The sequence below is a fragment of the Tympanuchus pallidicinctus genome, unplaced genomic scaffold (genome assembly GCF_026119805.1).
Source record: "Tympanuchus pallidicinctus isolate F22 unplaced genomic scaffold, pur_lepc_1.0 scaffold17, whole genome shotgun sequence".
Classification (NCBI taxonomy): domain Eukaryota; kingdom Metazoa; phylum Chordata; class Aves; order Galliformes; family Phasianidae; genus Tympanuchus; species Tympanuchus pallidicinctus.
The window spans coordinates 3,266,950-3,283,060 of record NW_026294690.1 but is presented as its reverse complement, the minus strand read 5'-3'; the positions used below and the strand labels follow the sequence as shown (position 1 = coordinate 3,283,060).

The 16,111-nt window shown below is 38.1% G+C and overlaps 1 protein-coding gene across 1 annotated transcript in view; it reads right to left on the bottom strand.

The window, feature by feature from the left end:
- The window catches only part of IARS1 (isoleucyl-tRNA synthetase 1), a 92,291-nt gene that overhangs the window by 61,193 nt on the left and 14,987 nt on the right, over positions 1 to 16,111 (bottom strand). Inside the window, exons 8-13 of the mRNA XM_052678470.1 lie at positions 15,206 to 15,353; positions 13,260 to 13,347; positions 9,380 to 9,440; positions 7,180 to 7,275; positions 2,420 to 2,542; positions 954 to 1,045 (exon numbers count right to left, since the gene is read on the bottom strand). Of these exons, the coding sequence (XP_052534430.1) occupies positions 954 to 1,045; positions 2,420 to 2,542; positions 7,180 to 7,275; positions 9,380 to 9,440; positions 13,260 to 13,347; positions 15,206 to 15,353 (608 nt within the window). The remainder of the gene's footprint in view (positions 1 to 953; positions 1,046 to 2,419; positions 2,543 to 7,179; positions 7,276 to 9,379; positions 9,441 to 13,259; positions 13,348 to 15,205; positions 15,354 to 16,111) is intronic.

Sequence of the window (16,111 nt, the reverse complement as noted above, 5' to 3'; positions counted from 1 at the left end):
TGGCACACAGTAGCTACCATGGACATCTGCCTGTCAAGCTTGTTACCTCTGCTGCTTTCCAGAGTTGTTGAATCAACTCCTTCCAGAGCTGTTAAACCACTACCTAGACTACACAAGCATTCAGGTTAGCAAGATCTACATGCACACAGAGCAGTTTTGACTAATCATTTTCTCTTTCAACAATTCCAATAAAGAAGAGTTCTGGCTAGAAATTGTCTACTGTGTACTCACCTAGGTGACACTGCTGCCCTTGCCTTTAAATTTTCAACATCAGTTAACAGCAAATGACTGCATAACATTACAAGACAATTAAAAGAAGGATCCTCTGATGATATGCAAAAAGAAAAATGACATACTTGGGATCCAACAACTCACTGGTTCCAGAGAAAAGCAAGAAAAAAAAGTACAGTAAGTAGGAAAACCTGATTCCAAAGTTTTCTTACATTAATCAAAATAATTTATGACTGTGTTTAAGTCAAGAACTACTCTCCTACTTTTAGCATATTCCAATTATGGTTTGATTTCTGATGGAAGCTAAATGAGATTTTAAAGTAGATTCCATTACTCTGCTCTTCCTACCAGATAATTTGCTGCTAGGTGCTGCCTGCAACTTATCATCAATCAACAAGAATGTCAACATGTGGCAGGATTAAGTATGTTCTACAGCATCAGCATTTCTATGTAACCAGTTTATTTCAGAACACCATGGCTGTATATTTGAGTTGTGATAAAGAAAATAAAAGCACTGTAGTTTCTGGCTGCAGTTTAAAAGCTGGTAACTCTTGAAGGACTAAACCAAAACTGCAGCTGCTCTAATTCAGTACGCTTGATCCCTTTCACTTTCAGTGATGTTAAGCCAAGGAAGTTAAGAGAGGGGGGAAAAGGAGGCAAACCTCAAGAAGTTCCTCAGTTACAACCCTCACTCTTAAAACCATATGCACTTCTCTCCTTACCTCCAGCAGAACGGATAGCTGTGTTTGTAACTACTGCTGTGAACCAGCCTGCCTTTCTCCTTCAGTAATTTAATGATGTTCTTATCTGCATCCTGAAACAAAAGAAGAAAAAGTTTTCCTTGGATAACAAATTTCACCATTTCAGTAAGCCACGACAAGATTCATCTGCAATATCTAACCAAAAATAACCTGCAAGTAATTCAATAACTACATAAAAATCCCCCAAATTGCATATAATTCATACATTTACTGTAGAGGTACTGTGAAACATTACATTTGAAACGTTACTTGCTCTCCAAATCCTTCTATAGATCAGTCCATTTTCCCCTTAGCTTTTTTCCCTCCCACATACACTGAACCGTGTAGAACTTAATTTTTTCTGTAGCACTGCTACACACCAGAACTCACATCATTAAATCTTTGATTAAGTCTTCTGTAGTCTCCAGTAGAAATCCACACAGTGCCTTTTATCTGATGTTCAGAACTCACTGTAACACATTCCTCTAAAATGTGACTACAGCTACAGAAGCTACATCATCTTTTGTAACACCTGACAGGATTTACAGTTTAAGTTGGGACCAAAAGCTGCACAATAAGAGCTAAAGACAACCTATTGGACAGACACTGTCAAAATGAGATTAAGAAAGGAAAAAGAAATCATAGTACACAAAGATTTTTTATTTTGCAATATTCAGAATCTAACAAAGACTTCACCATTATAAGAACATTCTTCAAGCTCAGATTCCCATCAGCAAGAAGCTAAACATGCAGCCTCCACTACTCCATTATTTGCCTCAATATGCAGGAAGCAATGATAGCTGTTTGAGTTCAAACAAGACTTCAAGCCTGATCAAATGGAACAGGCCATCAAATTGTAACAGTGGGAAACCATGACTGAAAAACAATTTATTTGCTGAGTGTACGATGCATTCGTTTTTACAGATTTGCCTGTAACAATCCAGAGTTCCTCTGGGTATCCTTTCAGATGGATTCTCTTCCATCTATTAGCAAGTCAATTTGTGTTGCAACATGTTCCACAAGTGGGAAAAATGACTGGATTTCTCTCCATTAAGAAACTGCATTGAACTATCTGGCTGGTATAAACTTAACTATGACATCTGTGAATTCAGTTGGCATCCCAAGGCAAGGCAGGCACACTTACCTAGAGACTGCATACGTAACATTTCTGTAGGAAACTAGCAAAAAGTGTGACTTTGCTGCTACTAGCATAAACACACATCCTCAATTTCATTACAAGATTTACAATACCACTTATGTTTCAAGGTTGGGGTTTTTTTCAGACATTTTAATAAACAAACCTGCCACTGTTGCACGTTAATAGACATTTCGATTTTTCCAGAGGCACATTGAAGACAAAGGCATTAAGGCAAAGATAAGAACGCTTCTAAAGCACATAAACTCTACCTAGAATAAAGCAGTAATTTACTATCTCCAGACTCACTGACCTTCACATACTGTCCGGCAAAATCGGTCACTTCAGCTGTGAAGCAGCCTGACACATCAACAGGACAAACTGGGACAGAATCTTTCTGAATAACATTAAAATCCATACAGACTCTGTAATCATCCTACAAAAGATACAAGCGCCAAGTTACAGAAGACTGAAGTATCAGTTACAACATCCATTCCAGAAAACAATAAATACTGAATAAGAAACACGACGACTGGGCAACAATAATGAAATACTCAGCCTTCACTTTACAAAATAAATGCTTAAAAAGTGTTGTACATACACTTGTACTTTTATGCATTACAGGAATTAGAATTTCTTCAGAATTCTTCATAATTCATCTGTAGACACACATATACAAATACACACGTGTTTATGTATGGAGATGGCAGGTTGTTTTAATCTTATTCTGAAATTACACATAAGAATTCCCTACTTCTGAATGTGTTAATGATCTTAAGAACTGAAATCTGTATTTCTCAATCTTTTGGGCCCGTAGGCAGCAATATTGATCAACCACCACACATGGACAACATCACAGACTGTTTTCCTGGCCAGCTCATTTAAGTCTTTAATTTCCTGTAGCAATAAGGAGCACAAAATTTAAAAAAGCCTTTAGGACAAGAAAGTCACTGAAAGCTTCTCAGAAATGTAACTAAGAACCAATGGTACCTTCAAAATGAAAGATCAGAGCAAAATTATAAGGGGACTAGCAAAGTTCAGACTCCGATTTCAAGCTTGAAGTGAAAGTAAACACATCTTCACCAATTACTATTCCAGATTACCCACTTTTTTTCCCTAAAGGTGGGATTATATTATTAGGGATTGGAGGGGAAGGGAGAGTGGGGAGGTTGCGGATTAAACTCTCTCAAAACAACAAGTGGAAAATCACTTAATTTTCTTTCCTCAAAGAGCAAGGCCCTGCTTAAGCCTGCACCAAGGCAGGTTGTTTGAGTCTGCCGGGTTCCCGTACTTCTGCCCTGACCAAATAGGGCACTAAATTTAGGGACAGAAATTGAAGGGTTTTGTTGTGGTGTGCAGTGGAACCTACAGTGATCTTGCCTATCTAAACTGGCTGCAATTGAACTTTCAGACTCCTATTTGCTTAGAGCTCATTTACCTTTGGTGAAACAAGCACACAAGAGCTACTTCATAGGAGCTGCACTCTAAAGCAAGCTGATTGAGTCACTTTGATCAAGGAGATCTTATCTGAATGAAGTGCTCAGATAAGTGTTAAATAAGCAAGCATTTCACACCTATCTGAATTCTCCTTTCATAGATGCAACCAATACTGGCAAGCCAGCTTTGGGTGGGACAAAGCGAGGCTTCCAGATCCTCTGCAGTCTTCTTACTGCATCTTCACCACTGCCCACCAGCCCCCTCCAGCCAGGTCTGGTAAATGTTGCCAAGTGGGTCCACACTGTATTTCATAGAACATGCTGAAGCTCATCCACAGCAGTAGAGAAGTTGACTGCTTCAATGCATCACATGCAGAACAGAAACCCCATCTCAGTGATATCACTCAATTCTCTACAGATGACAGTTTCCGTCCACTTTTTCAGTCACTGTGGACAACCATCACAATTCTTCAGACTCCATTTGGTCAACCAGTTATTACAGTCAATAGATGACTTAAGCCTGTTCTCAGTTGACCTTTCACCAGCTATTATTGCTGAGATACAGCAAGCAGCTTTAATTTGTAGGCCAGATGACATGTCAACCCTGATTTGGCAATGAACTGTACAAGGCTTTGAAGAAGCAGCCAGCAAAGACTACATCAAAGCCTGGCACACTGACAACCTAGCTAAAACCTAATAATGAACCTTCCACTTTGCAGGACCCAGGGCAAGAGGTGGTTCGGTATGGTTTGCATCACCAAAGCAGCTGGTGATATATCAAGAGTTTCCTTTCTTTTGAAAAGCTTGGAATCAAATGTAAAAGCTCTACACACCGACATTCTATTTGATTTAATGGGGACTTGTTTCAGTAATCACAATCCAAGAACACATTCAGGCACATGCAGAAAACCACAAGTGCTAAGCTTCACTGGAAAACTGAAGTAAATTTCAATTATTTCCAGGACTGAAGTCACACTGCTGGTCACATGCTTTTTTAAATGCCTGTGATGATTATATCCTCTAGAAGGTTACAAAGAGAAGTCAACGCCGCAATTAAAATGAGTGAAACAGAAGCTATTGAAAACTCACCGTTGAGAATAACTCAAGGCTTTCCTGCCAGAAACTTGAAAAAAAGGCAACAAAAAAAGAAATACAACTGCCAAAAGGTTTACCTGTAGCACCACTTAAAAATTAAGTATCTTTTCAACACATCGCAAAAGTAAAGAATAACAGGAATGAACCTAAGAAACATTTGTGATTCATCCTGAGCAAGTACTGGAAGTACAGGGTTTGCATGCCAACTAAAACACTAGAACTCGATGCAGGCACATCCACCTATGACGAAATGCCTGAGCAGCTGGATTTTAGTGTCACGTTAATCTACAAGTAGAATGAGTTTTAAAAGTTTTTATGCAGGTCTGTCTTTCCCCACAAGCTTTAATTTTGAGTTCTCTCAAACTAAATAAAATAAAATAAAATGTAATTTTATGCAGTATTGCAGCTTGTGTCTGGCAAACATATCAGACAAGACAACAAAACAACTATCCTGGAACTAAACAAAGGTGAATTTTTACTACTGGAGAAGGAGCATCTAAACTATCATCACAATGTCGACCAGAAAGAAGAATTAAAATTAAAAAACAACTCTGCTTTCTGTTTATTAAAAGAACTTGCTTAATCTGGGGGGAAGGGACAGACACGAGATGACAGTTCTTGTAAAGGACTGTGCTCTTTTTCTCCTCTGAGCTTTACCTCCTGCTCCACTTACCCCCTTTTCTCTTCCCTATTCTCCTTTAACACACAATATCAAAGCAAGTTGCAGAGAAGCCGATTAGACAGTTCTACCTATAATCAGGAGTTTCTCTCTTTTTCATCTAAGACGGCCTATTTAAAGATGGAAACGTTTAAGTCAACACCATGTAATACTCAGTATTTGGTATAGTGCCTACTGTGATGAATTCCTGAACCTAAACTAGAGCCTGTGTGAGTCTTTCTGAATGAAAACAATCACTGCACCATGAAAAACAGAACTGCATGCACCCCACAAGAAAAAAAGCAGCAGCACCTCATACAACATACTCCACATAACTTCCTTCTAAGGGTAGCATATCAGTTAACCCAGGTCCATACCACACATTATGAAGTCTAGATGCCCCATATGTATCAATTGCTAATTTTATGATCTTAGTGTACTTTTCACACAGTTATTCTGTGCATCTTTTCTTCCTTTGTAATGCACATACTATACTGCCACGTTTTCCAAACCCCTCATTTTAAAAGGTAATTGCTGACTTCCCAGGAGAGATGGAACATTCTTCTTCCCCACTTCTGTGTTCATACAAGTCTTTGTGGGCTTGTAACCGAACCAAACAGAAGATGGCAAATAATCCTTGAACTAACTGGGCAGCTAAGCTTTCCAACAAGCTGTTTCCAGTAACTAGAAAGTGCTGTGAAAATACACAAATCAACACAGCAGCCAATGGAACACTTCTTCCAGAGCTCCTCTGCTATTAGCAGCATTCCCATTTCTATTACTCCATGTTCCACAGCAAGAGTTCTCTCCTCTTAAAACCAAGACTGTTCTCTCATCCCTCAGTTAAGATCCTGCAGGATTTAGCTATAGGGGAATCTGAGGCTCAGGTAGTGCAATATGCTTTAGATTCCTTAAGGCGCTTTACCACTCACATGAATTTCTCTATTAACCAGAAATATACAGCCCAATCTGATTTTAAGTTACAGCTATATTAAGGTAGAACATCTTCTCATATCAACATCCATCTTGTCAAGGGAAATAGAACACCACAACAGATGCATCCTTCAAAAAATGCAGTAAAAAAGGACAGAGAAAGATGGGATATTTCACACAAATACAAAGAGGCCTATTATTAATGGCAATGGTTTCTGGAAACTATAATAGAGCTTGCAGTACAGGGACTGCTAATTGCTGGACATTGGCAGTTATTACAGGTTTTCTGAGGGCATCTTTGGATAACGGTTGAAGACATGACACTACACAAAAGAGACAATGAATCTAAACTAGTGCTGCTAATTCCCATGTCTAAAAATTGATGAAATTCATGAAAAAAAATCCATCCTAACCTTTGCAAGAATAGACTGAGAGAAAGAAAAATAAAGTTGTCCAACAGACAGAAAAAAGAATGGAGTTCAATAAGGGATAAAGCCTCAAGAAAGAAAAAGCACCCAAAGCATTTTTTCAGGTATTCCAAATATACAACAAGTACCAAAATTGACAGATTGAAGAGAGGCAGTGTACTGAGCTACCATCCAAAATTATCACTTCAAGCACATTTTTCTATTTTTCAGTGTTAGCAGATTGTTTATTCCTAAAGCTGGAAATCTAGACTTGGAACAGCTAAGATCAACGACACTTGGAAGATACAGTGGTGAGAGCACAACATACCACAATAGTAACCAAAACCAGGGACATCTGAAATCTCCACTTCAACACACAAGGGGCACAAGTGCATGTAAGAGCTCCCTAGAACACAATGTTTCTAAGTAGAAAATGGCAGGGTTACTTCATTTCATAACCATTGCCAGTTCACAGTAGCTGGAAAGCCAAGCCATGTGCGCGAGAAAAAAAAATGAACATAACAGACACATGAATTGTACTCACAGCACCAAAATAGGGGGCTTGATGAACGACACCTGTGCCTTCTTCCTCCTTCACATAATTGTCTACCAACACAGTAAAGGCACCTTTATCTCTGCACTGTAACACAAAAATAGGCTTTTCACACATACAGCAAACCAGAACTCGGAAGAATGCAGGAAAGCTACTGGCACTCACAACGGCTTCAGAAATAAATGACACGCATTGCAATGTTACATTCTTAACATTATGTACTCATTTCCCATGGCTAAATCACTTGGACACTTCATTTAAGCAGCATCAACTTTGATTAAATCTAAGTTCCCTCCATAAGGCTATAGAGTCAATTCATCTTCAAGTCACAGCTCTTCACAAAGGTCTGTGTTTAACAGAATACAAATGAGTACACTCGTGTAAATGAGGATACACTCAAGACAGCTACAGGCATTCACTTCACAGAAGTCTACTTGCATTTTTACATTGGAAGGTAATGGAAACTGTACCTTCATAATATTATTTATATTTTTTTATTATTTTTTAAAATTTATTAAATGTATTAATATTTAATATTTATATTTAATATATTTAATATTTATATTTATTTGTTTATATTTATTAATATTTATTTATATTTATTAATATTTATTTTTTTAAACAGCTCTTTATTTTCTCCAGAGAACAACGAAATGAGAAGCTTAAACATTCAAGAAAATTTGCAGTGTGACCACATCTTTAGTTTCTGTTATCTACATCTTTATTTTTTTGTTATCTACTGTCATGGTTTTGTGATTTTTGGCTTTCGGTATTCCACATCATAACATCATGTGGGGCACTGGGACTTTAACTGTCAATGCTCAAGTCCTGGGTACCTGCCCTGAAGAGAAGAAGAACTGCATTCCCCAGGGGACCTTGCAGTCAGGGAGAGGAGGTTGAACTCCTGGCAAGGTCACTTGAGTTCTCTTTCTCGCCTGCCCTTCGTCGTGGGCGCTGCTCCCGTCTCCCTGCTGCTCAACTGCACTGCGCATCTCACCTCAGCCTTGTGGTGAGGCCTATCCACCTTTCGGACATTCTCTCTCTCTCATTATATTTGATTTATTAGCTTCAATTCTGATTATATTGTATCATAGTGTGTTATCTTGCATTCCGGTAATATACTTAGTGAATTAGTTTGTTTCTCCTCAGATCGGTGCCGCTGTTTTAATTATTTTGGGGTCCCCTATTTCTTTTTTTCTTCCAGAGACATGGATCTGCAGATCCCTCCGCCCCGCTCGTCACGGAACCAGGCCGAACCAGCCCTTAAACCATTGACATCTACATACTATTTTCTATTCAAAAAAAAAAAAAAACCACTGCAAACTGTTACAGCTCAATCAGATACATTACAAGATATCTGGCATGTCCTGAAGAAGGATATTTTAGGATAAGACATCCATTCTAAGTAAAACTGGTATATGCCCATCTGTTCCATAGGAAGTACAGCAGGACTCAGCATCATTAATCCATTCTGATCCTTTATACCTGCAGTCCAGTTTATCAGATTCAGCTTAGCTTCTGACCTTCCTCTAGAAACAACAGGTCCTGCTGCCTACGCAGGTTTCCACAGTTTGCTACTTCAGCACATGCTTCAGCACAGAATGCAGGCACAAATGACTGAGTCTCTTGCCTGAGTTAACAACTGCTTGTCCAGCACTTCTGTAATCCTTTTCAACTCTTTGAAGAATTTAACCAAGCACTGCTTTTGTATTTTTAATACATAGTGCTCTACCCTGTCTCTTATCACTATATGTACTACCATGTACTACAGTAACACAATCCATGGTGCTATTATCCACAGGAGACTTACACAGCACTCAAATGCTGCACAACCAATCCATCTCACGAATATAAGGTCTGTAGAATTTAAAGGCAAAAGACACAGGCTCACCAGATGCAAGCCTGAGAGAATGCTGCCTATTCAGTAGTGACTAGTGAAAGTCTTGCTGTAATCTGAACTCATGCTACTATTCACCACTCAGTTCTTACTCTGGGTATATTCATAACTTAAGGAAAAAATAGTTTAACAACAGCCTTCTGTTTTTCAACCTTTCACAAGCATTTTGAACAACTGGGATTAAACCTGAGTTTTCTTATTAGGACACAAGGTTTTTGTAATATAAACAAGTAATACTGTGAAGCATTTTGACTTTTGTCATGGTGTGCTGTGACAAACCCAACTTCATCTTACCTGAATAAAATATTCAAAGAGTGGTTTATACTCCTTGCCTTTTAGAACAATACCAGGAAACCTGAAGAGGAAAAAAAAAGAAAAAAATGTACATGAACACAAATGAACAACTTGAAAACTGCTTGGTCCACTAGAAAGGGAGGAGTTTCCCCTATTTCCCTCATATGTAACAGAACCTGGCTGCATATACTTCCCATTTCTACACCTCTTTGACAACTTAGATGGAAACATGTCTTAATGTATCTCTGATAACAGAGAACAGGTAGACTTCTACCCAGAGGCCTTCCAATGAAGAAATCATTGGAAACTTAAATAGGAAGTAAGCATTATTAAGAGTTTATTTCTCATAAAGTTCTAGGTAAGGAGCTTTTGCATATAACACAATAACAAAGTACTATGAGCTCCATGTGTTCAACAGAACTAAACAAGCACTGCCCAGAACATCTAGGAGCTGTATGCACAAAAGATGGTCCTTTTGAGAATGACAGTGTTTAAATCCTAGATACCTTATCCTTACTCTATAATTAGGCATCTACACTTCCCAAGGGCACCTCAGAAGATCCAATACAGACAGGACACACTGAGGAACCAAATCAACCAAGAAGAGAAACAGCCTGTAGATTTGGCCCTCTTCAGGCTTCCAACTACAGGTGGCAAGCACAATGACTGGATTGCTCACACTCTCCTAAAAAGGCTTGAATCTTGCATCTCAGAAAGAAGCCTAGCTCAAATGCAGCCTCTTCTAGAAGATGAGATACTTTTCCGGATGTGCCACAGCTGTGGTCTTTTCCTATACTCCTCCTGATTTTCATCCACATCTTTCAAAACCATTGGTCAAACCACACAACATTTGACTACTTGAAAGTGAAAAGCTGCTTGAAAACTGTTCCACTGTAAAAAAAAGAAGCTCAATCAATATTTAATGCCAAGTTGAAGAGCGTGTCTCCTCAGCTTGCTATACACAATATCCACTAGGGAAGGGGCATTCTTCTATTTTAAGGCACAGCTTCATGGATGGTTTAAGTATTTTACATTACAAACAGCCTTAGGAATGTTTGAGGTGCTTAATCAGGATCAGATGAGAAAACAACATCCTAGTGCTCCTACATACAGATGTGGGAGTACTCAGAAACAAATCAAGTACCAGAACCACCCACAGTTAAGAGAAAGGGGTGAAAGGGTTGTGGATCACATTCCTGATTTTCCCTTTTGATTTCTCAAATACTTTGTAATCTAAGTCCTGAACTGGAAGCTGGAAGTTTACACAATGCCACCTTGTGACCTAAGTTATACTTCTAATGGAGACTACCTTAATCATAGCAACCCTTCACTTCCAAGTGATTAGAAATTTAGAATTGAAAAGGAAATAAAATTGACGTGCTGGAAAATAGTATAAAGCACTTAAGAGTTTAACATGCAAGCAGACTGAAATCTAACAGAAAGGGAGGAGAACATTCATCAACCACTTCATGTTCACCACTACTAAATGGCCACAAATGGAGTAATGCATCAAGACAGATTCACGCGTGCCGAGTAGCAGGGATGATTCTGATGAAGACAGGAGCCCTGACTAGTGAAACAAAGAAGAAATATTCCAGTTTTCTCTCACACAAAGAACCACTGTCTGCATCTGACTCAAAAAAGGAAACAAAAGCAGTCAGGCCAGGTTTGAAAGAAAAGCTGGAAGTATTCAGGAAGATGAGATGACTTCAGATGCAGAATGTTTTCAGTGTAAGACTATTCCTTGACCTCAGTTTACCACCTGGTATGGAGCAAACATCAGTTTCTCCTCTGAAGACCTAACAGCCTGAAAATTGAGACATGGGCAAGAAGAAAAGAAGTGAGAAGTAGAAAAAAGTTATTTCCATGAATTCATATGCTCTAAGATAAAAACATTCAAAATATCTTTTTAATTACCAGCTACCTCTTAATTGTCTCACATTTCACATTTGAGAACTGATTTATTACATAAAATAAAAATTGTAGTATGACAAAAGAACAGTCAGCTTGAGAAAACTACAGCACCAGTATAGAAAGAAGAAAAAGCCACCACTCTGCAAGGAGAATACAAGTTGCCAGCTCCCCTACACACAGGTACAGGGAGGTAAGAGATGAGAAAAACAGACAGAAATTTCAATTAGCCAGGCATGTAAGCATCTACAGCAATCCTGTCTGTCCTGACTGTCTTAAAAAGGAAGTACAAAACTTTCACTTCACAATTTTGATGAGAAGAAAAAAGGCTATAAAAAGGCTTAAGTGTTTAGTTCATTTCTTGATACAGGAAATGAATGATGGCAACAAACCGAACTCATATTTGCAGAATTCCAGTAAGAGAACAATTTAGCATGACAACACAGGAGACCAAAAACCTCAATGCATCTACACTGCTTATTTTCAGAGTCTAAAAGAAATGCATTCAAATATTGAAGAAAATAACAGCATTTTTGGTAGAACAAAATAGCACAGATATTTTTGGAGTTCTGAGGACGAAAACTCCCGTCGGACCAGCTAACAACTTCATTACATTTAGTCATTGAATACTTAAAAAAAAGTGAAGTGGCAAAGAAAAATCAACATGAATTTGTCAAGTACAAGTCACATCAAAGCAAATTACTTCTTTTGTTAGGCAAACCAAGCAGCTTAAACAGCAGTCAAGGAGATAGACCCGGGGCATAATGACAGCAAGGCTTTTGACACCTCCCCATGTCATTCAGCTCCATGTAGAACACAAAAACATTCTGACCAAGTGACTGCATGCTTACATGGATGCAGAATCATTTCAAGGAAAAAAAAAAAAAAATAGTTTTGATTCAGTATCAGGCTGAAAGAAGATTTCCATCACGTTGACAATATTCAATGTTTTTATTGACAACTGAAGGGAGAAACAAAAAATAGGAAACGGACAAATCTGGAGATCAGAAGTTCCACCTGCATGGAAGAATGGGAGCACTGAAAATAATCTTCAAACAGCGAGTACCACCTCAAACAGCCACAGAGCACGTGGCTGATTAAGACAATTAAGCGGGGGATGCTGAGGGGGAGGGAGGAAAACAATAAAATCAGTGCAAAAATACAAAGTGGGAATTACTCAACTGTCATAACATAAGAGTGGAAAACATCTTTAGCACGTGTCCCAGCTGTATATTCCTATTATTCACTGACAACAGGCAATTGCTTAGTTAAATAGAGGTGGCCTCTTTTCACATGTGTATGCATGCACGTTGCATCTACTATTCTAATTGGACAAAATGGTGTAAAACTTTTATCTGCTTGAGGTAAAAGATGATAAAAATAACTATTGCCAAAGAATAAGGCTCATCATTTTAGATTTATTTTTTTTTTTAATTACTGCCAAATACTGAATAAAATGAACACCAATGCAAACATCCCTATCTTTCAATTCAAATATGATGGATGAGCACTTTTCAGAAGGAGTAACTGCCACCAACTGCATAACTTGGGTAGATGATTCTATAGAAAGTATTTGTTTGCTGAAGGGAATGGTTTTACTTTTGTCATTTCCATGACTTTTAAGACGTTTTCCACATCTGTAAATCTTGAAAACTGGAAATTGTATAAATTAATAACGTTTTTTATAAGAAAAAAATAAAAATAAGCAAATTGAAGGACAGACCAAAGAACCTTTGGGGTTTTTGCTACGAAACAGTAAACCAATCAAACTCGTATTCATACTCAAGATCAGTTCATCCTAGCAACTTCCAATCTCTTTGCAGATTTTCTTTAACATATACATACATAGTATCACCATAGTGGGAAATTCACCTTCAGCTAACTGCCAAATTCAACTTCTTGAAACACTTAACTTCTGAGCTATAAAAATAATTTAAGTTAACAAGTGAGCCATAATTTCTGTACTTGCCTGTCCAGTATCTCGTATTCACTGTCAGATTTGTATAGTGCTATCAGCCTGGATTCCATCAAGATGTAAATCTTTCCTGTAGCCTTATCTAGAACATAAAGCAAAACAACAGGTTATGTATATCCCAGTTTAATGCCCTCATTTACACCACTATAACAACTTCTGTTTATGCAATATGGTATGAAATGAGCTACAAAAATGTCCAGAACACTCCTGCTGATCAGGAACACTCCTGCTACTTTCCAAAGCTCAGCTTAAAGAGACACCACAGGAGAAAACCCAGTACAATGATTTTCAGCCTCTTTATTCTCTTCTTGTTGTTAAGAGGCAGTAATACCCTAGCTTGCCTACTGCCACTGTGCCAAAGAAAGAACTGAAAAGTTCCAGCATATGTAACTGAAGCAGACCAAAACAATTAGAGGCAAGTTGGGTAATTACCAAGTAAATATGACTAATAAAAATGACATTTCTTGTAACGACTGTACTCCTTTTTGTTGTCTTTCTGAAATCTATTATTTCAATCAATTTTATGCTTGGATTTCTTTATAAAGGAAATAAATTATTTAAAAAAGCCATTTCCTATCCCTCAAGAAGTCCAACCTCTGAATTTTGACCATGAATATCACTCAGACTTTTCCTCAAGGGATTTTAGTATTTCTATGGGCACATTTAGCATTTGTTCATTATCACAGACCTCTAGTTGCCATAAAGCTGTCGTGTCCTTATGTCTTCCTATAAATATATTCACTGAAGACACAAGGAGCTCTGAAACCAGCAGCTTTCCATGCAGATGTCGGTGTTATTCCTGAAAGCTGTCAATAACTCCTTCGAGCTGACCAAATTTATGTCAAGATTTTGGAACGCCAGAATAAATTTAGCTCTCCCACAATGCAGAGAAAACCCCAAACGCCTGGAGTTTATTGTAAAGAACTCTTCAACTTTTCATATTTGCCACCTTAGGCAATAATTAGATTCATGTGTTTGTGTTGGAATGGGAAATTACGCCTTTGGCATTTTCTAAATCTGGAATAAATGCACTGTTAACTTGAATCTCCATTTTTATTTACATACACTGAGAAGTCGGAAGAGGTCAGAAGTTTGGAAGAACCTGAGAACAGCAATGCAAGCATGTTTGTGTCCAAAACCCTGCCTTTTTTTTTTTTTTTTTTTTTTTTTTTAATTTTTAATAGATTGAAAAATAAAAAGGATTGCATTTCAAGACTAAAACAAATACTCTGTTGCCAACTGACAAACCTGGATCTGCAACTGGACAGTTATTTGAAATAGTAACATGAAAAGCCAAAGCTTACATTTAGGCAGCCTATATGGTCTGCTGCATGTAACGCCTGACATACTGGATGCTCTCTGAGAGGCTGTTCAGTAGCCCAAGTCATTTAGCCAGTGATAAGTAACTCATCTACAAGTAAGCTGTAACAGTAGGTAAAATGCACCCTTATACTGGAAAAAATAAAAATGAAATAACATGGAAACTCACAGCATGCACCTCACCTTACATTTGTGCTAAAAAACACAAAGACGTTCAGTTATTGCAACCTAGCTGTCATACACTGGTCTGAGTCAGAGCTCCAAGAACAGGGGAAAGAAGCTAAGGGCTCCCAGTCACACTTCCCTGTCCTTCAAACACTGCGTGACTCTACGAGACCAAATAAAACATTCTTCTTCATTCATTCTATCATTTCAGCTATCAATACGCGTTTGGGAACAGCCCTCAGAATGCACATAACTGGTAAAAAGAGCAAAACAGTTAGAAACCATCAGCCACGTAGGAAATGCATCTCCTCATCTTCTAGAACACTGATCCAGTCCAAGCTAAGCACTGTAGATCTGGCATAAGTAACAGGCTATCAAACAACATGCAAGTACACATTCAAAGGCACTGAAGAAAGAAGTGCTTGTTACATATATCACCTTAATTTAACACTTGCCTCTCAATTTCACATATTGTAGTTCTGGGTTCACACAAAGGGCCAGATTGCTAGGTAAAGTCCAAGGTGTAGTGGTCCAAGCAACAAGAGAGACACTTGCATCTTCAACCAGGGGGAAACTCACAATCACTGAAGGGTCTTGAACATCCTTATCAGGCAAGATAAAGTGAGAAGAAATACATTTACTATGCGAGCTAGTGAAAAAATACAAATCAATCAGTTACTACTGGTGCCATTCACTGCCTTGCAACTCGCCTAGTTGACCTCTGTAGTGGCAGAATGTGAAGAGGCAGCACAAAAAAAGTCTGAAATGAAAACCAGTCACAGCATCCCATCATTATACCAGTGTGTACTATCAGCCTGACAAGGCCACTGAGTTCAACATTGGGTTAGCAGTGAGATTTGTAGAATTAGCTGCCAAAACACCAGAGAGCTGAATGCCAGCTCCCTCAGGTACCTCTCCTAATCCCTTTTTCTACATCTGTAATTAATCTCAACTGTCAAGACTATCAGCAGCTGCAGCTACAAAGAGGTTTTTCCCATATTTTCCTCTATAATCAAAGAATAGGAAGAACAGTCATCACTTGAGAAGAGGCAGTATCTTATTAAGAAACTATTGTTAGGAAGGAGAAAATAAAAGTTTGGGGTACCTAAAGAAAAAGTGCATCAATATACAAAAGAGTAAAAATCTCAGGGAAGAGACAACCTTTGTCATCAGCTGCATGAAAGTCAGCCTCCAAAAGATTCAAAAGCCCCTGAAAACAAGTTTTTCCTTCAGCTAATTACAATCCCATTTGGTCACTTCTGATTTCCTGTATTTGGAAAAACAGACTGAACAAGTCTAATCTTGCACACATGAAATGTTCACTATTAATTTTAATTGTCAAATTAAAAAAAAACAAAATT